This window comes from Atractosteus spatula, chromosome 16 (assembly GCF_055471065.1).
Source record: "Atractosteus spatula isolate fAtrSpa1 chromosome 16, fAtrSpa1.hap1, whole genome shotgun sequence".
NCBI lineage: Eukaryota > Metazoa > Chordata > Actinopteri > Semionotiformes > Lepisosteidae > Atractosteus > Atractosteus spatula.
The window spans coordinates 6,977,382-6,994,895 of NC_142721.1; the positions used below are offsets into that span (position 1 = coordinate 6,977,382).

General features: G+C 34.4%; 1 protein-coding gene across 4 annotated transcripts in view; it reads right to left on the bottom strand.

Annotated features, from left to right (window-relative positions):
• The window catches only part of LOC148819460 (ethanolamine kinase 1), a 65,775-nt gene extending 48,713 nt beyond the window's left edge, over positions 1–17,062 (bottom strand). For 3 of the 4 annotated variants that reach the window (XM_088934491.1, XM_088934489.1, XM_088934490.1), the window contains exons 1-3: positions 16,627–17,062; positions 5,086–5,345; positions 637–777 (exon numbers count right to left, since the gene is read on the bottom strand). In XM_088934491.1, coding sequence (XP_088790617.1) covers positions 637–777; positions 5,086–5,345; positions 16,627–16,755 — 530 coding nt within the window. In that variant the 5' untranslated portion in view covers positions 16,756–17,062. Of the gene's footprint in view, positions 1–636; positions 778–5,085; positions 5,346–16,622 lie in introns of all 4 variants that reach the window. The other variant, XM_088934492.1, reaches the window with a different exon arrangement.
• Positions 17,063–17,514: the final 452 nt, after the last annotated feature.

Here is a 17,514-nt window from a genome sequence, read left to right on the forward strand (position 1 = left end):
GTGCTAAGTGGTGAAAGCAGATATACGGTAGGCCAACATGTGTACTGTACTTGCTTTGCAAAGAATAATAAGAAAGCTCATTCCTCCAGTGTGATGCAATTTTGTCTCAGATTAAATAAAAACTCAATCCCCACCAGCCTGCTCAAATGCTGCTTCACTTATGGATAGGTTTTTGTTTGCCAGTGCAATCTGATCTGAACTCAGTCTTCAAATGACAAGAGCAGTGCACTAACCACTACTCCATACTGTATTATTAAATTTATTTTGCAGTGGCATTTTTTAATTGTTTTCTAATAGTGTAGGAACCCTTACTCATTATTGTAGCTTGACTTTATACGTTGAAGGTTCATGTATTTTTAACACCATTGGAAATTCAACACATTTTGTAAAACCCAAATTCTGGTGTTATGGAGGCCTGTTTGCTACTGTAACTAAAAAGAGATGTTTTGAAAAAGGTTTTGCTTAAAGGCTCATTGCCTTTCATAAAGATACTGTGGTTTGTTAAATTCCTGCAGCGGACTAATGTGGAAAGAAAATGACCTGCATTTTTAAAAGAAATTCTGTATTTGAACTTTTTAATGCAAACTAGATAGATGTGTCATTAAGAAAGTTTATGTTAAGGTTTGCTCAACTTACCACTTGTAAACTGGTGAGTCATCCTCAGAGGTTTTGACTAAATTAAGGAACTCTGAGATCTTTTTCCACAGAATTGGTTTGGCAGGTGAATTGTTTTGTGCTGGAATTGAATGAAGTTTTGCCATTTCCATTGCAATTAACCTACAAAAGGAATAATGATGTTTACATAAGACAAGGAACATATTCTTACACAGGTAACAACATACATTTGCATCAGGAAAATTACATACATGTATAACCTTTATATTCATACATGATGAAAAGTGTCATGATGGTTGTTTATCTATTCCTTTTTAAAATGCTCCAATTTAAAATAATACTCTCACTTTCAATTCATTATTTCATTATCCATTCTTATTACTTATGAAGTTCGTGCAGCACATCATCAACATAGTATTAACATGAACAGTGTGTTCATGTTAATAGAAAGTTAGATCTCTGACCTGTTCTGCCAAGATTTGCAGTCTTTCTTTCTTTTTCTTAATATGCTTTGTTTCACAAGCCTAGCCTTATATTATAATGCACAGAGATGCCTAAAGCATTTGCTACCGGACAATGTTAATCTTTTCTAAAACACTGTCTCGTGTAACCTTGTTGGTCAGCCTAATCCAGAAAATATTCTCCCAAGATAACTGAGAAAAGATCTGGACCCTCAAGAATATCCTTACAGTTTGCCCCATGCTGTCTATAATTGGTTTTACATCCTCGCTATAAGAATAATTGCATGTGAATGCTGTCCTGTGCTTGGTTAAAGGATAATGACCAGAAACAACTGTGACCTTGTCTGAAAAATAAGCCCCCTCTTCCTGAGAACATTCTGAACTGAATGTTTTCACAGAGTTCTGTTCTCCATCAGTGTACAAATCCTCACATTGTACACGAATAGAAAAAGAATATGAAATAGTTTCATAATACCAGATACCAGGCTGTGTTTTATTCCCATGGTCTTTGGTCACTGGTTACTTTATTATCATAAGTGCGTTGGTATTTATCCAACTTCACTTCAAATGTGTATTTATATAGAGAGAATTTTTTTAATAAATGTTGTTCCCTGAAGCCTGCCAGCTCTACATGGGGGAAAGAGTAACAAAACAGTCCCCTTGGTCTGACTTAGTCCCATCACACTGTGGTAAGTAGCAAGTCCTACTGGGGATCATGTTAGGATTTGTAAGTAAAACATACAGTAGGCAAGATGTTTTCCCCCTGACATCTTTTTAAAGATCATTTGCCATCTAGTTATTATTGTGATTGTACTGTGAAGTAAGTCTGCTACAGGGTGGTTGAAACTGTGCTTCCAAGTATTACAGTATAACTTCTGTTTTAAACACTAATTAAATCTTATTGTAATTGGATATATTAATGCTTCTTCTGCTTTGAGCTGGATTTAGTGGATTCTCAAAGGAGCTGATTTGAAAAAAGCAGTTAGAAGACTTGCTCTTTATTATTAAACAGCAAACAAATAACCTCAAGGAAAATCTCTTTGGACTTGTTAGTATCCTTCTGTGTCTGGTGCAATTTATAGCAAAGTTAACTATGATCCTCATCAACAGAAGCTTGCCTAGTATTCAGTCAATGTTGCCTGGATAACCTTTGGAGTTATTTAGGGTATCTTGACCTGTTGGTTCTTAGTAAACATTTGGGAAAGAAAAGGTATGTTCGCTTGCCTTTGATCTGTTTATTTCCACAAACTGGATAATTGTGAAGTTGAATTCCGAAGAAGAATTCAGTGAATTCATTACTATCAATATTTGTGTTGAAACAGAGACATTTTTAATTTCAGGGTTTACAAACTAAAAATAGCAACGCAAGTCCAATGGTTAGAAAAACAATCTTGGAAAATTCATAGCCCACAAGGCAGATGTTACTCTTACATTAGTAAGTTTTGCTTGATGGCATTCATATACTGTACAGAAAACAGTCCATTTTATCATTAAGGCTGCTATAATTTAGTCAATGATGTGGTTATTTCAACTTGCCACTGTCTGTAATTTATTACAGATATTTAAATCTTAGTTAAATGATCAAAAATAGAGATAGAATGACATCATCAATATGGTTGCTTGTGCTTAATTAAATGGATTGAAGAGATTACAGACACATTACTGAGAACATATTATTAATAAGTTCTCTGTAAAGTGAGAGGTTCTGTCCTGTCTTAAACTAAATCATAATTAAGTTCCGTTTTTCTGAAGCACAGATGTTTGTGTACATCTGTCTGTCAGAGGATTAATTAATAGCCAGTTAGACTATGCAAGGTCATTGCTAAAAAAACAATTTGTAAAACAAGATTTCAGGCAAACTGATTTAGTTATAAACCAAATTAATATTATTGTAAATGTGCCCCCTCTTCTTTACCTGTGGTAGAATGTGTTCAATATATTGATATACAGTCAACCCTGAGCAGCTTCTTGTATCACAGCCTGGGGGCATGACTTTAATGCCTTTTGCCTGTAGTATCTACATTATATCATATATACACATACACTTTGGAAATGCAACACCAAATTCAAGACAAACATCAGATACATTAGATTTATTCAGTCAGCTTCAATTATGACATACAGTAATTGCATTTGTAAGTAAATTTGTGACAACTTTTAAAGCCACTTGTGTTGTACAGTAGGTCACATGGCATGACCTACTAAGTAATCAACTGGTTGTATCTACAACAGTTGACACAGAAGCATGCCACATATTCACCTATACTGTACATCTAATGCTACAATACATATGCATTTTGCCTATTGGTTTCACTGGTGCTTAGTTGGGTTAAGAGTCAGTGATACAAGAGGGCAATGTATGATGTTGATAGCACACTTAAGCAGAACATCTTGTGTAACTCTCCCTGCTGGGGGTTGTGCATTTTATTTTGTTCAATGATTAAATGGTTCTGTTAATGTTTTTTTTTTACCCAGAACATCAGGCAGAGCAAAGGTTTCCGAACATTTTCAGCATAAGGCTGTGCACTGAAATTAGCATCCAAAACCAAAAGCCTGAGTTAACAGCTCCTTGTACTTCTGAACGGCCACACTTAAAGTGTTTTTACTCCCTTACACAGACCTCACTGAAACCTGTACCTCATTTTGCCTGTGTTGAGAGGGTTGTTGTTTCATTTATAATAGATAGGCAAACTACCACTATGTGAAATCTACGGGGTGTCTGCATTGGCTGACCATAAAATTACTTGTTGAACCATAAGTTATTGCAGTTTTATTGTCTCACTAAATTTGTATTTTGTAAGCTTAATGTTAAAATCCAGTACCTTATCTGTTATGAAGATTTGATGTTGTCCACCCTAATCACTTCAATTGATTAAAACAGACATCCTAATTCATCCCGTCTGACAGTAGTGGTAAATAAGGCCGTTCACATTAAGACATCATAAAGTTGAAAATATTTACCATATTCCTCTGGTGATCTGCTTATGCTTAAAACAACTTTTCGTTAATCGAAGACTAAAATGTTCATATAAAACAAAGCCATTGATGCTACAGCTACTTTAAAATGGTATTTGCAACTCATTTAGTGGTTCATTGTGCCCCTGCTCTATACAGACACTTGTATGTACAATACTTGAGCTACTGTATTGTTAGCTTTATGAAAGCGCATAAATGGTGTAAAATTGGAACTAATATTTGAAAACCAGAATGTTATTGTAAAATGTCTTGCAAATTGTTATTTTGCTATGAATTCATGTAATATAAGATATCAATATGGTATCATACATCTCAAATGTCTATATTTTGTTTGTCTATATTGTAAGGTACAGCATGTACAGTACTTTCTGGTATTAATAAAATGTATTACATTTTGATAAAGTCTATATTATACCATTATATTGAAAAACAAAATCCAATAATTATGGAGAAAATGTATATTTTTAGCTTACCGCAAATTTACACTGTTTAATTTGGGTTTTTAAAGCTGAAATTACTCTCAACCCTGTTACCGGAAAGAAAATCCCCCAAAACATAATGTTCTACTCCATAAATGGGGTCTCCATATCATCTAACAGTGAGAATAAAGTACAATAAGTACCTACTGTACATGTACTTATAATGGAATGGAATTATCTGTTCTCTCTCTGATTAACATTTTAATTGCATTGTGCCACATATACGAAAAGTTGTTATTCCTCAAATGCTATAAGAAAGCAAAATTGACATTTGTATTGTACTGTATGTCTATAACAGAATTGACAAAAATAATGTTTTCATTAATGATGGCAGCATAGAACACAACTAAATTTTCCCATATACAGTACAGTAGCTGCACCAAGTGCTTTTTCTATATATCTAAAATCATGTTATTTTAAAACTAAAACTTAAAAAAAATATTGACAGCTAGTTTTAACTTTTCACATGTTACTAATTGTACTACAACTGTAGAATCACTTGTCTGTTTTGCATCTGGTGTAAAGGTTACATGAGCACAGGAGCAAATAAATACCTGTATATTGCTGGCTGTCTCACCAGTCCTTCGCCCAAGACCGTTCCTTTCACATACTCATAGCAGATTCCATTCTCAAAAGTGCAGTAGAGTTGAGGTCCACAGTTATGGGCATGAAGAACTTCAAACCTTTTCATTTCGGTCTCTCTATCCACAAAGAGGTCAGTCATTTTTCCATGTATACGAACCAGGACTACATCTTCCATTAATTTATCCACATAGCAGCCTATCAGTTGATTTGTGATTCCTTCAGTAAAGAACTGGAAGAAATAAAATAAATCTGAGTTAAAACATGGTTTGTGGATATAAGTTTGGTTGCACATTTTGTGCCATGGAGACATTTTCTAATCTAATTTTAAGGCATTTACTGTATTGTACAGTATGTAGCACCTTTCATTGCAAAAATCCCAGCACTGTAGAGAAAATACAAAAGTGTAATGAATTACAAAAGATTTACATTTACAACATTATAAAAAGAAATAAGTCTTTAGATGTGATTTAAAAAAGCTCTGTCCTTGATAGACCCAGGAAGAGCATTCCAGAGGCCCTGGGCCAGAGCACTAATGGCACGGTCTCTCATGGTGCGCAACTTTGACCTTGGTACAAGGAGAGGGTTGCATTTCATGGAGTGCAGGTTCTGTTCCAGCACATATTGACAAAGCAAGTGCTTTATGTAAGTTGGGTCCAGGCCATTTGAAGCATTTGAATATAAGAAGTAAGAAATTTCCACATAATTTGGAATTATACTGGAAGCTAAAAAAAGAACTTAATTTGGTTCTACTTTAAATAATAACACATTAATGACATTATACAAAAATGGTATTAAGGAGAAGCAGTGTACAAACTTTTGAAGTTTTCATAACAGTCTTTGATGCTTGGCAAAATTGAACATCCAGATTTGTAATGTGTAACATCCCATTAATTATAGCATTAATAGTTGTATAATAATTAGCATAAGACTGATGTATAGTGAAATACTCACAGTTACACACAGCATTAAGAACTACTCTGAATGATGGTTTGCTATAAAAGCAATGACGCAAGTGACTTGATTTGCTCTATAATTTATAAAAAACAACTGAGAAATCTTAATATGCAGAATCTCTGAAAATGTGGAATTGATACAGTACGAACCACTATGTAATGCTTTTTTGTGGTTCTATTTTCCAACATTTTAGAAGTCAGATTATGTCTATATCTGTAGAGAGGTAACAATTTTAAAGTGAATGTTTCATTAACCAGCCTTTGGGTGTTCTTACAGGTTAACAGTCCGATAGATTATGGGACCCATCACTCAGTCTGAACTTAGTCGTAACATCTACAGTACCAGTGGTCTGTTATGAGAATCTATATTTTAATAACCCAAAAGTTTTTTTGCACTTTAATAGCTATCAAAGACTTTATATATATGAGATGTGAAAGCTCAAAATGGGTCATGAGCTCCATCCACTGTAATATAAAAATAAAAATTTACCATCTTATCATTTAATTATGTTTTAATGGAAGAGAATCTCCTTCCAAATATGGTCTAACTTCCAAACTGAATTATTCTCTAATGTGTCAATATCAGCAATTGTGGACATTTACATTTTGCATCTTAGGGAAGTATGTGTGCAGTTAGATACTTCCAAAATAGTGTATTTGATAGAATAAATTAAAATTACTGATAACAATTTACATTATTTCTGTTTATGCCTAAATGTTTAAATCGTAATTGTATATTTATTTATTTGCCTTAGCCCAACACAGAAAAAAATAGAATGGGTAATATTATGCTATTAGTATCTATCTTTAATATTTATGTTCAAAAGCAATTACTGGAAAACAATTGGTAAAATAACACTTATGTTTTAAGTTTAAAAATCTACCACACTTACATGAAAACATAATATTCAGGTATTGATTAATTAGTAAAGTGTCAATACAGATACCTCTAAACACCAGATTATTAAAACTGAGTGCAGAATATTTTAAATCGCAAATCTGGATTCTCTAATCAGGAATGTAATCTGTACATTGGCCCAGTAATTGAACATTGGTTGATTTAACAATTAAACAAGACACATAATATAACTTTGTCTAACCTTTTATCTAATCAAGCACTGGGGTTCTAGCAGCATGGAGATTGTATGGTCTATCACCTTGCACCTGTTGCATGCAGGGATTTTACTGATATTATACACTAAAGTGGAATAGTGACTGGGCGTGAAACGTTGGCCTACAGAAAAGTAATGGCCTGGGAGAGTAGGAGAGATATGGTAGTACTGTAGGTTTCCCCAGGTACCCACTTCAAGAAAAATGCTAGAAATGCAAAAGAGGGGAGGGATAATCAACAAAACATGGAAAGGAGATTTATGAGATTCCATAAGCTGGACAAGAAGTAATGAAGTCCTATGATTAATTCTTATATAGTCCCTAAAATGAACAACTGAAAGTAGATGAATTAAATTGAAACCATGTAAAATGTGGTTGACATACTATAGGCAAGAATTTTTGTAAGTATCTACTATACATCCAAATTAAAGTAATTACTGATATTGTTCAGTTATTTGCCATGGGGGGAGTCAGATTTGCTGATGAATTTTTGGAAATCCTCTAGCTTACAGATTTGTTAAGATGGAGTTGGGAGTAACAAGAAAAAATGGCATCTGATGAAAATATGTTTGGACAAGTGGTTGACTGTGATGATATGAATTAATAAAAGTCTAACATGACACGTACTAAATACAGACAATATTTAATTAGTATTGAAACAGCAGTGTCTTGTCTGACATGATCATTAATCAGAATACAGATGTCTTTAATCATAGGGTAGTTTTGGGCTACTCATATGGTTAATGTACCATTCTGCCCCACCGAATGCTTATAAAATTTCAGGGTTTGTGGTTCTTTGCAAAGTAGAGCTGTATGTTTTGGAAAACAATATCTTGTTACTTACTGTCTGCACTGCCAGTGACTGAAAGAATGCAAGCAAGTGTGCAGTTTCTTAACTCCTCATAGCATAGAATACATACGGTGCACAAGATCCTTCACACAGTACTACTTTACATCATACTGTAAAGTAGTACTTACTGTGTTGAACTGAAAATAATTCTTATTCTGAAATTTTGACTTTGACTTTTAGATTTGAACTAAAATTGTTTCTGTTGCAACTCCATAGTAAAGTCTTAAATTACCAAGAACTTCTTTTACAGTACATACGTTTCCTGGAATTCTTACAATCATAAACACATACAGTAAGCTGTCTTCTAGGTTTGGGTACCGAGTGCATTTCACAATAATGCATTTACAGTAAATGCAACAGCAGTTTTCATAATGCTTTTCCTGGTAATCTGACATATCTTCCAACTGCTGTACAGTATCATCCTCTGTTAAGCAATATTTAGTGAACTCAAACATGAACACATTTTTTTTCGTTGTACATTGTTTTATAGAAATAATGGCCTATCACTGAACTATTAAGAATACAGTGATTCTGTACTTGGAGGTTATAGAGAATTGAATCTCATAATAAGCCTTCTGAATTGATAAAGTTTTTTCATCTAGCTTGTAGAGAACAGCCCCAAATGATCAGCCTCTCACCTGAGAACCTATTTTACAGTGTTGAGTTGTGAGTCCAGTTTTTAAAATTTAATGCAACATAACTTTATTGCATTCGGAACAAGATCAAAGATATCTCTCTGTGTGTTTGAAGTCTTTTCTATTTGAAGTTTCTTCCAAAGATGTTGTGTGTAAAACAAAAGTTTACATATAGTTTGGCCTCTTTCTTGTAGAGATGTGTGGTGTATAGTGTATTGATCATACAGTACTTCTTCAAGAAAAAAGCATCCTAAGCTGCCAGAATGTTGGCCTTTATTTATAGCTTGGTTTTAAATATAAATAAACACCTCCCCAAAAAACAAAATTAAAGGTTTATTTTTTTTTAAATGTGAATTTAGTTTACACTGGTGAAAGTTTACTATGGAGAGTATCATAATATTTTGTTACTTTTACTGTGGTTTCGTCTTGTTAATGCTATGGTATCCTTTGGTTTTAACCTGGAGAAAGGGTAAACCATAATTACTCTATAATATATTATATTGTGTATAATACTGGATGTATATACAATATAAGGAGTGTGAGCTCCTAACAAACATCTGTAATGGTATACCATGGTATTTCCACAATCCAGTGTAGAAAAACATGGTAAATACAGTGCTGCCTGACACACACAGGAAACCATGTAAAAATTAAGGTACAACAAAAAGTGCAAAAATACCATGATAGATTCACTATGGCAAACTGCAGTAAAAAGTGTTGGATTGACTTTGGTTCTTAGTTACTGTAGCAATAATGCATTGATTGCATTAAAAATATTTGTTATATTTGTTGACATTTACCCTGTGTGTATGGCTAAATTCTGAAAAGAGTAGTTGAGTTTTGATTTGAGTACAGAAAGATTAAATGACTTCTTCAAGAAAGGACTTACTTTGTTTTGCATTTTATTAGCAATCACATTTTATTTCTAGACTCATTAAAATGTGTAACAGAGGTAGTGTTTTTAATTTGAACAAACTCCAATCCAAGAACTTGTACCAGTTCTGGATTTGTGATCTTACGGTGCTGAAAACTAACAGTTCCCCAACAATGCCATTGCAGTGGGCATAATACTGTAGATATTTCATTTTCAGATAATTCTTTAATTCTTTCACACTATACTAAGGTTTAACCCACAAAACTAAAAACTGTTAGGGTTGGGTTGAGTGTTCTGTAGCAAAAGCATTGGGTGTAATAGTTTGAACTCACTCGATCTTCAAATTGTGAATTCAGAATTTCAAAAATGGGCAGGGAAAAACTTTCCTATTATTTACAGTTCCTGTGGCATTTTCCCCACAGTTGTTGGAAAATGATTAATAAAATACTAGTTTTGTCCACGAAGACTCCATGTCATGGTGTGTAAAACAACATGGGATAGTTATTATTACAGAATGAAATGTACTGTACTCTATTAAACAGTCCTATGTGTTGACTTGCTTGACACAGAATGAAAAGATATGGGTCATTACAGTATACTGCACCATCATGTTTAAGATGGTTGGAACTTGAAGGGATCAAAGCTTTTCAAAAATGGACATTAACGATAAGAGTTAATGTGCACGTAACACCAAAGTAAAATACATGGAAATAGGTGCGATAATGTTACTTATTATTAAATACTGAATACAGTACAGTACATATTCTTGGGGCATGAATTGATTTTTTAATGAGATCAACTTTAGATCAGAGGACAATGTGTGAACATTTTGCAGAGAACCAGTACTAATGCGCAGAAGAAATATGCAAATGTATGACACTGACAGAAAAAAAAGCTTCTCATAAAAATGTTATATTCGCTTTATTTAATAGGTTTTTGTGATTCAAGTATTGCAGAATTTAAACTCGGCCTCAGTTAATGCCATCCATTGGTCATGTTTTTAGTTATTATTCTTCATTGAAATGATTACCTATTTTGTGCATTAAACTGAAGACAGTATAGACAAGCTGAAACACTGTATTTAAATACGATTGCCTTTTTATGTCAGCTTCAAAGAAAAAAAGAAAAAATAAACACTGAAACTAAAACAGTGTCTTCACTTAACTACAAATTGGCATCCATAAATTACATTCTGACATGAGTTATTGGGAGGAAATGGCTTTCATCCTATTTCTTCTCATATACTTTGGAGTGCAAAGTGTTTACATTTTATGGAAATTCCCTTTAAAGTACTGAACAAAATCCTAATTATTATAACCTTACATCTCAATTGGAGAGCAAATCATACTGAAAAAAGTAACTTTGTTGTGCATTTAATAAGTGAATTAGACTTTGCATGAAATCATACTGTACAACATTTGGTCAGGTTGTAAAATGTTCACTTACACAGTGTAAGACTTTAATTCTTATGAATAACAAAAAAAAGAGATCCCTGATTTAGTACAAAATTCACAAATACTATGTAAAAAAGTAATGGAAATGCATTATTTGAAATGATTGAGAACTGGATCAATATAAAATGTTGATGTCTGCCATTTCCAGTTAAGTTGATTAAACAAATATCATCTAGTGGACTAAATCTTGTCTAAATGGTGGCTTCTTTTTTATAAGAAAATAAACACATGCATAATACATGTAGCCAGCCAGTAATATTCAATTTAGGATGCCTTTGCTTTGGTTGACATTGCATTTAAATGCATTCTTTTCATTACATTTGTAAAGGGCTAAGATTTTTTTCTATAATAGCTTAATCAGGGCAGTGCTACAGTATGTACAGTAGTAACCTTTGGACAAGATCTTTTGATGGTGAACGAACGTACAGTAAAAAGGACGATGAATGCATTGGATTAACAGAGAACTATTAATAAGTGGTTAGTCACAGGTTACTGTGTGAATGTTGTCAGGGACTATTCTTTTGTATAGAGTCCAGAAAAGAATTGCTAACAGCCTTTTGCATAAGGACACTCAGAATTATTTTGCATCACAATGAACTAGAAGTAAAAAAGAATATATGTAGCCTTAGACCTTATTGATTCCGAAGCATGTCACAGCAGGGGTATTTTCATGGCTTTTTTTTTTACCAAGGACTTAAAAATAAAACTAAAAAGGGTTTTTATCACAAGGTCTGTTTAAATGTCTTTCACCTGACTCTGTTTCTGTTAGAAAGCTCAGGCATGCTTTTTAGTAGTATGCAAAGGAACAAGTAATAGGTTTATTCCATGCTGAAAAAAAGAAGAAAGAGAACACAACGTTTCGGCCGTGGAGCCTTCTTCAGGTGTGAGAGAGACAGGGCCCTGTCTCTCTCACACCTGAAGAAGGCTCCACGGCCGAAACGTTGTGTTCTCTTTCTTCTTTTTTTCAGCATGGAATAAACCTATTACTTGTTCCTTTGCAGCCTACGCATGCTGACGCAGCTACCCACCTGAACTACTTTTTAGTAGTATGTTTGCTAGTGTCCTTAAAAAAGAATAACTTATATTTTTCCTTGCCACATAACTTAAGTTTTGCAAATACGTTATTCAAAAACATTTTTAAAGGATGCTTGATGTGTAGTAAATTAATTGTTTCACCAAAACGTTTGGTTTCCTTTCAAATCTCATTAGATAAGAAACCACATCTTTTTGAACTAATACCAATCATACCTGTTCAGCAAACTTTTGCACTTTCTTTTTCTTGTTTCTTTTTAGTTGTTAACTTTATAAAGGGATGAATTGGCAGGTTTCAGTGAACATCCTGTTCTACTAACATGTTGTTATAAATTACACGTTCTTTCCAATAACATCTGAGAAAGAAAAGACTGTAATTTTAATTTCAAAACCACTTGGCATACCTACTATAGAGCACTGTACTTAAAGTGAAGGGAGGATCTGGAGAGACTCAGACAAAGGGTAAAAATAAAAAGACATCCTTTGCTGAAAGCTGCTGATGAGGACAATTCCCTTCCAGCTGGACAGGGATCAAGTGCGTGCTTGTCAAATCATTCAATGCCTGTTCCATCCGATTCCTTTTTTTTTCTTTGAAGGAAAGGGGAGGACTAAGAATAATGCAGATGCTTAAAGAAGTTCAGTTTATGTCAAAGGCTTTTTAAAAATTAATTTCTGTAAATGGCAACATGTTGAGGGGAGATGGTTTTATTAAGAGGATTGAAAGGGGTTTTCCTGCCACTACTTAGTTTTTGATAGTAAAATGATACTTTGTTTCAGATCAACCTCACAGGACACAAAATTACAGATGCACATCATGCCTTTGACATCTGTGTGAATGCCATTCCTTTTTTTCAAAAAACAGATTTCGGGAGTGACAGCCACATTATTTACATAGTTTTTGCCAGCCATTTGCCCAGATCAGAGTAAACATAATATGGCATCAAATATGCATCAGTGTTTGATGTAGACATACACATCTTAATGTACAGTTGGATGTTCCAATTGTAAATTGAAGGATATGTAGTAGGGACAATTGTGTAGGAAGAGGTAACCACCTTTCACCAGAAAGAAACACATAAACCTTGTTGTTCTTGTTCATTGTACAAAATTAATTGTACAACAGTATGCATACAGTACATGCACAGCAAAACAAAAGTTAAGTGGCAGCAGTATAAAGAAAACATTATGGGGTGGAAAAAAACAAAGACCAAACACCAATGGATTTTGTCTGTGTGCTCCAAATGTTGCTTAAAAATGCACCATGGAGCAAAGCTCTAGGTGGAAGAGGAAGTCATTTGGAGGAAGTCTCATTTCAAGAAAATCTGAAATGTGTACAGCAACTGGCTCGATGAAAGCAGACCATTCTCAAAGACTTGCTCAGTGTCAGCCAAAGGATTCTTGGGAGGTTTGAATTGCTGTTATAAACTTGCTAACATCTTGATCTTGATTTGATTAATTCTAAACCCTTTGAAAATAAATTTTAAAATATTTTTTCCTGTATATGTAATAACATCCATGAATCTGCAGATCAGCACTTGTCTTGGAAAGTACTAACTTAATGGGGAAGTACCCGGTACAATGCATCTATCATAGTATTATGATTGTATTGCATGACAGTAGTGTTATGACCCCTTAGTCTGATTTGGTCAGATGTCAGAAGTGAAGCACAGGATGGCCTGGTTAATACTGTGATCGAAGACTTTCAGGGAAAAGCAGGTTGCTGCTGTAAGTTTTAGTGAGCCAGTAGGTGGCGTTATTCCCTCTAGACCAGAATTTGAAAACCAATGCCCCAGTACGTAGGCAGTGGAAACAGTGCTTTTAGAGCTGCTGTCATTCCGATGGGGCATTAAACCAAGGTCCTGACTACTGGGTTAGTAAAGACATCGTGTCACTTTAATCATAAGATTAGGATGTTAATTCCAGTGTTCTCACTTGCTTCCACTGTGGGGTTGACTAAATCTGCCTAATGCAAATCCCCCCTTAACTGATTTGGTTGAGGCAGTTACTCATTTAACCAGATCTGCTGTGTAGTGGGGCAGATGAAGCATAGTTCCTGTTGCATACTGTGTACTGTATCACCCAGGTGGGAGAAGCAGTTCAGTAGTGGGTGTCTTGAGTCCCCCCCCTTATACACAAATCACTTGGCATAATCTGTTTTATACAGTACATTTCAGAACTCCTTCATGTAAACACTCCATCCTGTAGGCTCTCTTCAGTTGGGGCTGTCCCTTTGCATATTGCACCTGTGTTGGACTATTGGTCATGTGCTTTTTCTGTTGCTGTTCCACTGTTATGGGTTGCCCTTCCTGCATCTCTTCAAGAAGCAGCTTCTTTGAAAGTGTTTAAGTCTAAACTTCAAATACTATTTACTGGGCCTGATTGTCTTACAGTTTCTCTTGTACAGTATGTTCTTGTTTTATTGTATTTATTATTTATTCAATTTCTTTATCATTATGTACTGTACAGCATCCTTGGGTTTAGAAATGTGTGTTATAAATAAGTAATTGCTGTTATTATTGGATTCTTTGGGATGAAAATACTATATAAATGCAAAATGGTATTATTTATTTGTTATTATTAGCTGAAATAGAAAAAGAATGCTGAAGTATTTTAGACATTCGTTCAAACTCGTTGCTTATTGGTGACATGATGTCATCCTTTTCAATGTCTGAATAATATTGGAAATGTATCGATCTGGAAAATACGTATTCTCTTGAGAAATCCAAAATGAAATTTATTAGATTCCTGTTTGGGAATTTAACAGAAAAGGCTGCTGAAATCCAGAAAACAAAAATCAATTTGGAATAGTTTTGCAACCCTGAAGGCATTTTTATTTGGATTTTTTATGGCAATTTCTGACTAGTGAAAGGTCATTCCAGACCTTTGATGTACAAACACTGGATTGTTTTGGACATTGAAGCCACATGGATGTTTGAGATTTAAGAACAAACTAATGATACACTGTACTGTACCTTCTTCACTAATATAATAGTAAACCCAGTTATTATATTCTGAATGTAATGCAATAAAGTACATGTACAGATGCAGAAATTTATTTTTTTCATGTTTTAACCAAAGACGAGAAATATTTTGTGCTAGTAAATGCATATCAAGTTAAATGCATATGAGAACAGTACCGTCTTTGTGAGGTAAAGATTTCAATAGTGCCTCCTTGTCTTTGCACGGTTTTACCTGTCTGGTCCGAGTAAAGTCATTTTTTTGTTTCACATCTCCCTAACAAGCCATTGCCTTTGCTCTCATTGATGCGTGTCTGTGCCAAAAAAAACAGTCTGAACCAACGAGCTGCAATGGTCAGGCACTCTGGGAATTAGCCCTTCCTAGTTCTGCACACTATTCCATTCTAACAGAGTTTGAGATTGAATGATCTCGAGGCCCCTCTGCTGGGATTCCTCACAATGCAAAGCCTATTTCTCTTGGAGATTGCCCCACTGTTTGCTGACATGAATAAAACTGTCACTTCTTCAGGACTTTAAATTTGCCAAGGGACTACACAGCCTCTTGCAATAGTTGGTCTTTGAATTAACACATGGAAATATTTGGGTATTTATCTATAAAAAGGCCCTTCACAAATATTTCAGACCACAGATTAAAAAGGATGGGAAACAAGCAGCACAGGATATGTGTATAAACATTTTTTTCCACAGTACCCACTATTGTTGCAACCTTTTGACAATTGTTGTTACAAACAAAATGCAATACTTAATGTAATACATACACTTGACCTTTTCTACAGAAAGAGAACATAACACAGCACTCACAGTATGTATTGTTAAAAACCTCAATCGATATACTTTACAGGACGTTATCCTATGATACTTTGGTGAACTAGCTTAGCCTGGAACACCAGGCAAGGACATTTAAAGAAATTCTTAACTATAATTCATTACTTTTGAAGGAAAGCAAAGGCTATAGTTATTTAGGCTAATTTGAGATGAAGTGCAGATTATCCTGACCATCAGAATGCCCTTTTATGATATAGGCAGTAGCTATAGCATGAACCACAATAAACTGATTCCAATATAAACACTCCTGAGAAACTAAGGTTACTGCAGTATAAAGTATTACATCACTTAACTATAGTGTCAACGTTTTCACACTGACCCACATGGGTGTCGTGCAAATATGCTGAGATTGGCTGTTCCACTGTCACACCTTCCCCAGCGGGGCCTCCCCAAAACAGCTACAGCTCTGACTCACAGCCAAAGATGGAAACAAAAAATGTGTTTGGACTTTCTCCCTTCTTTTAAAATAAGAACTTTAAGAATTAAAGAACTTAATTAAATAATTGATTAAGAATTAAAGTTTGTTTAAATTTCAGAGTATGTTTTTTGATAGAATCCTGTATGTACAGCAACTGATTGTTTAAAAGAAATAATTTTATCAATTGGCAGGTGTAAAAATTGGAAGTATAAGGTATTTTATTTTATGCTAGCTACAGTATATAAACTGTACATAAGCTGAATTCTTGATCTATACTCCGAAGTTCGTGTTCGTTTTTGATTGTGCATCTTTCTCGGTATGCAAGATGCTTGTCGATATCCCCCCTTTATCCCTTGAATATTCCCAGTTTTACGTACTTGCCTTCAGTTTAACCTCCTCTGGCTTCCAGTAAGGACGCAGTTTCTCGAGCACTGCAAGAACACCACTTTTAGGCTCATTCTCATCCACAGATATTTTAAAATGTAAATCTGATTCTTGCTGGGCTTCCATCTTCTTGTCCTTATATTGTCTAACAGAGCTACAGTACAAAGCAGAAATGTGTTTCTTTTATTCTCGCTATCGGGCTGGATTTCTGTCTTATTGATCTCGTCTGGAATGGTTTCAGTGTAAATCCACAAGCTTGTAAAAGTTCAATGTTCAATGGTTATATTCCTTTAGGTTATATGATTACATATTAACCTCGTGTAGGACCATATAAGGAATCGTCCACAAAGATCTTTCCCAGACCTTCAAACAGTTGACTGTATTTAGTAGATTATTCTGCCTTTTCTAAAGAAACCTAAAAAAACAACATACGATTTAACACTTCTATAATAATTATACTGTATCTGTGTATGTCCTGTATTAGAGTGCATCGCTGAGAACTGTCTTGGTATAACTGTAAAAGATATCAATCAGAAATCAGAAGACAAATCAAACCCTCCTCCCCACCTCTCACTCCCGCTAAACCTATGACTGAATGACACAAAACATGATTTAACCTGAAAAAAATAAGAGAAACAAATTTGATGCTAAATCCTATTAGCCACTTCTTAAAAGAAAATTTTATTTTGTTATGGAAAGGTTCTGCATTTTATCATTTTCACTATTAAAAGTAAATAGTCCTGTGTTAGCAATACGTAAAGTAAAGACATCCAAGATGTGAGTATGTTAATGACTGTTTACAGCCCTACTTCATTAACTTTCAGGGTATGTTTTTTTTTATTTTAACACACTAGAGGATCTTTGATCATAACTGTGCTACTGGAT